Raw genomic sequence first — 9,344 nt, 5'->3', positions numbered from 1 at the left:
CTTGTTTTTTGTTGAAAAACAATATATACATGTGTGTGTGTGTGTGTGTGTGATGATGATGATGAAATGTATTGTATTGAGTGAATATAAGCCATTAATGAATTTGTAATGGTTGTGAGATTTCTTGGACACATGTTGTGGTTTGTTGAGGTGATGAATTACAGAGGCTTGCTCGGGTCTCATTGGTTTCGTCAATCTCGAGTTTGGGTCATTACAAGACCAAACAGATTAAATACTTTTAAAAAAAATCTACTAAAACAGACTAAATATAAAAAAAAAAATCAAACTGATCAAATATCGAATTGATTTGATCAATTTGATTTTAGACCAAAAGGATCGAAACATCGAATTGAAGAGCTACAAGAAACTTTGCAAATAATTTTGACTTAATGACATGACCTAACATTAAGATCAGTTGTTCAATCTTATTCAACAGTATCACTAAGTAAGAATTTTTGCATGAATCTGAATCTCTATGCTGCTCTATTTCTCACGTAAAGAAGAAGAAAACTATGTTCACTAGTAGCGTACAATTTAGTATTAAAATGTAAATTTGTATAATTTGGCGAGTGATTCTCACACGATCCGAGGCGCGCGTTCCTGAAACAATACATCCCCCAATTATTGCCGCTTTCCTCCAAAGCAACCTGGTCTGTCTCATGTTCATCAACTTGTTCTTCCTCTTTGAGATCTCCTCTGTGCTTTGATTAAAATGTGATCTTTGTTCTTGTCAGCCTGCCTTGTTTGGCTGGCTCTTTTCTTTTCTTTCCTTTTTCTGTTTACTCTAAAATAAAGAGAATAAAAAGTTGCAGCTCCTTTGTAACGAAGATGATATCAACTTCTTCATCCCAAAAGAAAAACCTTCAATCCCTTTTAGCCACCAACCTCAAGAAACTCACCATAACTCCTCCTCCCAACAACGATTTTGAATTCGCCGAGGTTTTTGGCCCTTTAACCCCTCAACAACAACATCACCATCCCAACCCCACCCAATCACCATCCTCCACGTCATCCCCATCAGCTTTTCTCGGGGACCCTCAAGTCATCCACACCAGGTCCCACTCTTACGTGGGCCCTTCCCCTCGTTACACCCTCTCTTCTTCCCCCCCTTTCCAAATCCAAGAAATCCAGGAAACTGAAACCGAAAATGAAGCTGAAGCTGAAGCTGAAGAAGAAGAAGCAAAGACCAAATTTGGGCCCGAGGATTTTGAGATCATGAGAGTTGTTGGAAAAGGAGCTTTTGGGAAAGTTTTTCTAGTGAGGAGAAATGGAAGGAATGATGAGGAAGGTGATGGTGATGGGATTTTTGCTATGAAAGTTATGAGGAAAGATACAATCATTAAAAAGAACCATGTCGATTACATGAAAGCTGAGAGAAATATCCTCACTAAAGTTGTTCATCCCTTTATTGTTCAGCTTAGATACTCTTTCCAGGTTCAATTTTCAACTTCTTTTTTTTTTTTCCAGATCTAGCTTTAGTATCTTTTTTTCTCTTTAATTCGTTTCCTTTGATAAATGTTTGCCCTTTTACGAGTCTTTGTAATATCTTTATGGCTTATGTTTTAACTGCAATTGAATGGTTTAGATGTGAATAACTTAGAAATGAACCTGAAATCTGCTAATTAAAGATGCTGCTTTTCTCATGAATTGGATTGTACCCTCCATCAAAATGGTTACTATAAGATTTAAGGGTTTTTTGTTTTTCCTTTCAACAGGAAAATCCTGCCAGAATTATTATATATAAGGGTTTAGGGTTCAGCGATTTGTTTGTTTGAACCATTTATAAGAGGCCTTTTAGCAATTACTGTTTTAACAAAGATTCTGAACTTCCTTCATTTCCCTTCCATACAAATGTATCTCCTTGGAGCATTACCTATGAGCTGTACCCACTGTTCATTGTTTTTTTCTTATCTTTTCTGCCACTCTACAGACAAAGTCTAAGCTTTATTTGATCCTGGATTTTGTAAATGGAGGTCATCTCTTCTTTCATCTATACCGCCAGGGGATTTTCAGGTATCTTCTTGTGTTACAAATTCAGAACTTCGAGTAATTGTCTGTTTGCAACTTTTTTTCATTTGGTTTTTGCCTATGTCTTGTGTAGTGAGGATCAGGCAAGGTTTTATACCGCTGAGATTGTATCTGCTGTTTCACATCTTCACAAGTGTGGGATCGTTCATCGAGATCTTAAACCCGAAAATATTCTCGTGGATGCTGATGGGCATGTAATAGCCATGCTCATATTTTCAATTTTTGTTGCAGGAACATGCTTGAAAATAAAATATGCATCTGCTCTTCTTCTTATGTTGGCAGATTATTCCCAATTCCTGAATCTATCATTTGTCCTCAGGTTATGCTCACTGATTTTGGACTGGCCAAGGAAATTGACGAATCAAGCAGATCAAATTCAATGTGTGGGACCACAGAGTACATGGCTCCAGAAATTTTACAGTCCAAAGGCCACAATAAGGATGCAGATTGGTGGAGTATCGGGATACTATTATATGAAATGCTAACAGGGCAGGTAAATATACAGATATTTTCAATACACAAATACTTTTAGAATTTAAAAGTTACAAGTTCAAACTTAGTGAATATGAACATTGATAGACTGTTGATTGGCTGGCTCAGGTGATGTATGGTCATATTTTTGGATTGATTTTGGAAATATTTGTTCTTATTATGGAGTTAATTAAAACATGGACGTTGTTTGTATTATAATCTCTTGGAACAAGTAGGAGCTAAGTAATGGAAATAGATGGATCTAATTCAACCCTTTTCTCCTTCCAGAATACCCAAGGTCAGAAAAGGTGTGTCCTGTTACCTGTTGGCTCTTTAACTATGTTGAAATATCAACCAAGAAACTAAAGAATAAGGAGATTGCTAAGATTACTTAGGATAACTGAGCTCCTAGTTTATTTTTTTTAATCGACCAGCTAGAGGTGTATGTTTTTTATTTGTCCAAATTTAAAATTGGTCTCTCTACTATCTCAATGCTCTGGTTTTAGTCTCTCTACCACAATTTTAATGATTTTAATTTTTATATTTTTGTTAAAATTTAATTTAAAAACAATTGATAATGGTATTAAAAGTCTGCAATTAAATATGACGACGGTGACTTTTTGGTTTATCTCATGACATGCCAACATGAACTCTTTTACCATATGGTGCACATGAGCACCAAAAGACTGTACTTTTAACAAAAGATACTAATTTTACTTTTAGAATGTAAAAAAATATTAATTAGCATTTAATCAAAATGAAATATGATGTTTTTTTTGCATTGATATGTGTCAGGTAGTCAAAAAATTAGTCCATCTCAGCATGTTTGGTCATCAACAAAATGTCAACTCATCCAAATTAAAAGTGAATAGTTTAACATTATTATCAATTGTCTTTAAATTGGCTTTTAATAAAAAAAAATACCAGGGTTAAATTCATTAAAATTAGGTCAAAAAAATTAAAACTGTCAAATTGAGGTAGTAGAAGGACGAAATTCAAAGTTTGACCTTTTTCATTTACCATTCGGTTGAGTATGTTTGTACGTGCTAGTTCCAGTACAAGGTATTGTGAAGTATCTGTATTCCATAGATTTTGACGGTAATTAGATGTGTTATCTGAAATGTCTATTTTGTTTACCATGTTTCTTATACGTTAATTCTTCTGTCTATTTCCTTAAAAAACACTCGTGTCCATCAAGCTACACAATAATTATATCATGGAGTGGCATGATTTTGAGTTTCCAGTTTCTTTAACTTCGACCCCTCTTTCTCTGCCAATTTTTGTCATCTTTAAACTTGTCTTTTAGGAGTTGGGAGACTGCCATCTTGAATAACTAATTCTGGAATATTCTTCCATAAATTATGTATGGTTCCTCTTCCTGCAGCCTCCTTTTACACATGCAAATAGGCAGAAGCTCCACCAAAGAATTATCCAAGAGAAAGTGAAACTTCCACCATTCCTTAGTACCGAAGCTCACTCGTTACTCAAAGGGGTAAGAATATGTTTTAATATGGTTCTTTTCCTTCTTTTTCCTCTACGAATTTGCAAATGATGCAAATCTCCTTCTGATTTTGCAGCTGCTGCAGAAGGAACCATCAAGAAGGTTGGGCAGCAGCCCTAGTGGAGGGGATGAGATAAAAAAACATAAATGGTTTCGGTCAATCAACTGGAAGAAATTAGAAGCTAGAGAAATCCAGCCAAAGTTTAAACCAGATGTGAGTGGAAAGGACTGTACAGCCAACTTTGACCAGTGCTGGACAACAATGCCCGCAGATGACTCACCGGCCTCCACACCAACAGCAGGTGCACATTTTGAGGGGTATACTTATGTGGCACCTAACCCGTGGCTTTCTTCTAAATGAATTAGAGGGCTCATACCAGACTTATATATTTCTATGTAAATTTAATGTTTATAATGGGGAAATAAGAAATAAATAAAAAAATTGCCTACATTGATCACTATTCTCTCATGTAAATACATCAACTATTGTCTGATTGGCATTATTGAAGATTCTCTTTTTCCTTCCTTGCTTATAGCCGATGTTAAAAACTTGGTAGATTCACCATTTACATTAGAAGCCTTTTAGGCTTATGCAATAATATGATTCACACCCCTCCCACCTGGCTTTAGGCTTTTGAGCTGATTCGACCTTTAATCCCTCACTCAACACGAATATATGTCATAGGACTGACTTATAATTGCTAAAAACGTAATCATATGAAACTATGGATTGGGTTAGGTGTATATTCGACAATATAGATAATTGTTTCAAACAAGAGGAATGGAATTTCTCCTTGCCCAAAGTTAAAGAGTGCCAAGCACATTATGACACTAGTATCCTTGAATTTAGAATTTGAAGATGCTGTGGCCATTATTTATTTCTTGCGGTATGCATAATTCATATAAAATTATATCACACGTGAATATTTTCCCCGATTTCAAGCTAACAAACCTGAGGAAGGAAAGTAATAAGAGTGTAAATTGATGTTTAAGGGAACAAAGAATGTCCTAATGTAGATCTCTAGCAAAACCAAGATTTGGCTGTATGGCAAAGCGGGTTTGCCCTTTCTGAGTTGAGTTCAGCTGAGCGTATTGCAAGTTCTGGACTAGTCGACAGAAGTAATTACATGACAATGCATGTTGAGGCTTTCAGCTCCTATGCAAGCAATTGTGTGGAAAGAAAGCTCCAATCTATCCTTCTAGTTCATGTTTTCTTTTGTCCCCCAATTTCTTATGTCCCTGGCCTTGGGATGGCAGGCTGATATTGGCTTACTCTGGAGGTGGTTTGGTTAGTTGCCACACTGCAGAATGCAGCCAAGTATGTTTATTCTCCTCTTGTATTGTAAAGATTTTAAGAACCCTTTCTAATCTTAATTAGTTGTTAATGAAACGTACGAAAATATGATGCAAACCCAAAGGACTGAAAGTACCTTATGGCTGGCTTCAGAGAAATCAGATTGTCTTAAAATTCCTTATGTTTGTGATGAAGGTGACTCCTAAAAGATTAAAAAATAATACCATATAATAAAGAGAAGCATTTAGAAAGTAGAAAGTGGAAAGTGGAAAGCAGTTTAGACGAGAATCTCGTTCCATCTGACTTACATTTACTTGAAACAAGCAAGTTGCTGAATGCTATCCAGAAAGCTTGCTTGTTGACAACACATTTCAATGTACTTCGCTCGAGTACCATAATCAGATGTCTTCCATTGGACAAGATTTTAAATGGATTGTTGTCAATTTAGCATCAAAACCAATCTTTCATATGAATTATGTTTATCAATTATGATAATATTTTGCCAGGAATCCAGAGGAAAATATGTAATTCAGCAATCCAGATCAAGAGTACTGGAGAATCGCGCGATGTGAATGGCACATGCTGCACTTAGATAGGCTGATAGAAGAGATTCTTGCCAGACCAACCCCTCATTGTTACCCTACTCACTCAACAAAGGAATTATTCTCTTGGAATGAGAAAAGGATCCACCCACCAGAGAAAGTAAATTCCGGTCTCCTTGGCTATGGCATAGAGTTAGCAGAACCCACGTAATGAATCCGCTGATATTTTCTTTCAAATTGCTTCAGAAACACGTTTCATTAGGCTTATTATATACTCAGATCATTAGCTCGTCTTTAATCATCTAGTTGTTTCAGAGTTGGGTGGTGATTGCAAAAACCTTATATACAAGTATTGGAGAAAAGATGATTGAGGACAGAAATGACAAGTCCCTGTGTGAGAAATCAATGACGATGGTGGTGAACATCATTAAGCTTTCAACTTTTTCAATAGCCAAGATGAGTCTTGGAGCAACTGGACATCCAAAAGCAACCGAAAACTTCATACCTGCAACGGATTCTGATATGGTTACTGATGATCTGCTGCAGCCTCAATTTTCTGGGAGCCAAAGGTCAAACAAGCTGCAGAACTCAAAGCCTATTTCATTCGTGATGCAGCCAGGAGGAGGAAATGAATCTCTCATGGTTCATGAAGATAAAAGGGACATTGATGGCAGGTTTGCTGCCTATATCAAGAAGGTACATGAGAAGAACCGAAGCAATTCCCATGAAGCATCAAAGCTTTCTCCCTACATACTACCACCTCCACCCACCCTATTAAATAGAAAGAAGTAACCAACTTCATATTCACCACTGAATTTCAGTTCCTACTTTTTATCTGAAACTGCGACTATGCTGCTTAGAATAAAGCATAAACAAGATAGTTCTGTATTTTGCTTACTTGAACATGTTAGTTAGCTTCCTTTTGCTTTTTCTAATGTTATCTGAAGTGCTGATTATCATTGCCTAGCTATAGTCTATTGATAACATCTTTTTCAGATTGTTTGTGCTCGACCTCACAACTTGATCTCAGCTCCCCTGGTATTATGGGAACTAAATAGCTTTAAAATGTCATATTTGGTTTGCTGCTGCTCTGTTTTGCAAATGATTCATACCATAATTGACTTCTCTTTGCTTGATCCATTCATCATCCAAATGACTAATCAGTGAAAGATCAAAGCATCCTGAGAATAGGGAATACCGGTATCATGTTACTGATGTAATGCCTGCAGTGTGTTTCAAAATGATTTTGCCTTGTACAGTTAAAGTGAATTGATTGGGTGCTTCTTTCAGCTAAATTTAGATCCAAAGACATCACTAATCTGGGAGATTCTGCACAACATCTCTCCTGTGAGTGCACAGTTAGTTCTAATTATTTAATCAACGGATGAGGTTTCCAATATGATTTTTTTTTGGGGGATAATTCAGGATGCTAAGATGTTGCAGAAGGTAATATAAACTAATTTTTTCTTTGGAATCAATTATTGATCAAGGAAACAGCTTATAATTCTTAAAAGCAACTCAAGCTGTATTCCACTTACAAAGCCAAATCTGCATGCTGGATGTGCCAGAGCCAGACTTGTACACGTTAAACAAATATTATAGTAATTCCCTTTTCTTAATAAACTTCAAAATCTTCATCCTCTTCATAAGGAGATAAGAGGGAACTGAGGGGCTGAAAAACTCATCCATTCAAGACTGTAGAGTGAGCTGGTAAATTAGAGATAAAAAGGCTGAGAGCAACACAAAAATGAATAAAAAATACATGGTAAAAAGGGAAAGGAGAATCTCAGTATAAGTTTGTTTGGTTAATAATTACCTCCTTAATCATGTGACTTCCAAAGTGCCAGATTAAGAAAGTCCATGATTAGCATAAAGTGTTTACCTGGAATATTGTTTGTCGTGTGAACTGGGCCAAACATCATTGATACAGTGGCCTGAAAGCATCTTAAGAGGGACCTTTGGGTTTGAGTGTTTCACGTGGAAAAATTTTATTGCCAAAGTTTCTGACGTTTACATTAGTGGGTTTCAAGGCAAATCATGTGGATATTTCTATGCAATGGGACAATCTCTCCCCATTAAAGTGCTGCATATAAATTAAATCCCCTTGTCTCCAACCCTCCATTGCAAACAATGTTAGGTAAAGAAAGTTCTCCTTTTTGCCTTCTAATAAAGCAGGTTCTTGCACTAGAGGAAAACAGATTCAGCTGAGTTATATTCACTCAGGACCATCAGTTACTTAGAAGAAAAGGATCACACCTTGTCAAATAATCTATTCCACATGTTATACGCCTTTATTCTAATATGCCTGCTTTCAACAGTATGCGGTTCACCATTAAAGTAAGTTTACAGCTACATCTCTTTCTCCAAGTTTAAATGTTTCTTTGTCCAAAACAATTATCAGATCAGCAACAGAAATGTATCAAGAAGCTTGGGCGATTAGCTGTTAAACTGAGAACCAACTGCATGAAAAGCTAGAGCAGTTGTGTTTGCTCCCGTGAGAAGACATGGTGTGGATTGTGCTTGAGCCCATTGACCTATTTTCTACATTAGTTCCAACGAGCAATGTTTCTACTAATAGCAGAATTATTTAAGGAAACGCACATATCATATATTTTATCTGAGTTTTGTACAATAACTTGCCCCCCAAAAAAAGGGAAAGATTGAATTCCTCTCTCGCTCTCTCAATTTCCCTTTTTTTCTCTTAATTAAAGTAATGTCGAATATCTTACACGGATCAAAATTCATTATCCAAAAACATGTTTTTTTCGAAAAAAATTTGTCGGAAAAAGTTAAAATTTCATTGGAAATACCTTTTTCCGAAAGATTTGAAACGAAAAAATTCGTTGAAAATTTCGTCGGTAAAAATTTCATCGGAAATACTTTTCGTTGAAAATCTGTTGAAAATTTTCAACGAAAAATTCAATTGAAATTTTCAATGAAAAATTCCGTTGAAATATTTTGTTGGAAAAAATGCATAACCTATTGGCTATCTCGTAATAATTCCGTTGGGAAGAAATTTCCACCGAAATTCTACTGAAAATTTCTAACAAAATTCTGTTGAAAATTTTCAACAAAATTTTTCGTTAAAAAACATTTCTGATGGAAAATTATGTTGAAAATAATTCCGTAAGAAATGAATTTCCAACGAAATTTCGTTAAAAATTTTCAATAAAAATTTCTTCAGAAATGCTCTTCAAATGTAATTTTTCATTAGAAATTTTCAACGATATTTTTTGTTAAAAAAGCATTTTCGACAAAAAATTTCATTAGAAAAGCATTCCCAACGGAGAATTCCATTGAAAATTTCCAATGGACTTTTTTGTTTAAAAAGCATTTTCAACATAATTCCGTTGAAAATTTCTATTGGTGATGTATTTTCAATGAAAATTCTTTTACTAATTTTCAATTGTATGTTCTATTAGTAATGTTAGGCCAACAAAAATTACCAATTAAAATTTTGATAACAAATTATCAATTAACATCCACAATTGACTTTCAAAATATATAA

The 9,344-nt window shown here is 35.3% G+C and overlaps 1 protein-coding gene across 1 annotated transcript; it reads left to right on the top strand.

Annotated features, from left to right (window-relative positions):
* Nucleotides 1-531: 531 nt before the first annotated feature.
* On the top strand, nt 532-4,531 carry LOC110422713 (serine/threonine-protein kinase AtPK2/AtPK19-like). Its single transcript, XM_021436729.2, has 6 exons — nt 532-1,434; nt 1,931-2,013; nt 2,102-2,222; nt 2,348-2,521; nt 3,884-3,991; nt 4,077-4,531. The coding sequence occupies exons 1-6, from the start codon at nt 829-831 to the stop codon at nt 4,359-4,361; spliced, it is 1,377 nt and encodes a 458-aa protein (XP_021292404.1). The 5' UTR covers nt 532-828; the 3' UTR covers nt 4,362-4,531.
* Nucleotides 4,532-9,344: the final 4,813 nt, after the last annotated feature.

This window comes from Theobroma umbraticum, unplaced genomic scaffold (assembly GCF_002168275.2).
Source record: "Theobroma umbraticum cultivar Fairchild unplaced genomic scaffold, ASM216827v3 scaffold_146.0, whole genome shotgun sequence".
In the NCBI taxonomy this organism is placed as follows: domain Eukaryota; kingdom Viridiplantae; phylum Streptophyta; class Magnoliopsida; order Malvales; family Malvaceae; genus Theobroma; species Theobroma umbraticum.
This window is presented reverse-complemented; position numbering and strand designations above follow the sequence as displayed.

What these genes read in the sequence shown, in the direction of transcription:
- LOC110422713 (XM_021436729.2), top strand. Translation starts at nt 829, where the DNA reads ATGATATCAACTTCTTCATCCCAAAAGAAAAACCTTCAATCCCTTTTA. An exon ending in AGCTTAGATACTCTTTCCAG is followed by an intron (nt 1,435 to 1,930) that starts GTTCAATTTTCA and finishes GCCACTCTACAG; the next exon opens with ACAAAGTCTAAGCTTTATTT. An exon ending in TACCGCCAGGGGATTTTCAG is followed by an intron (nt 2,014 to 2,101) that starts GTATCTTCTTGT and finishes TGTCTTGTGTAG; the next exon opens with TGAGGATCAGGCAAGGTTTT.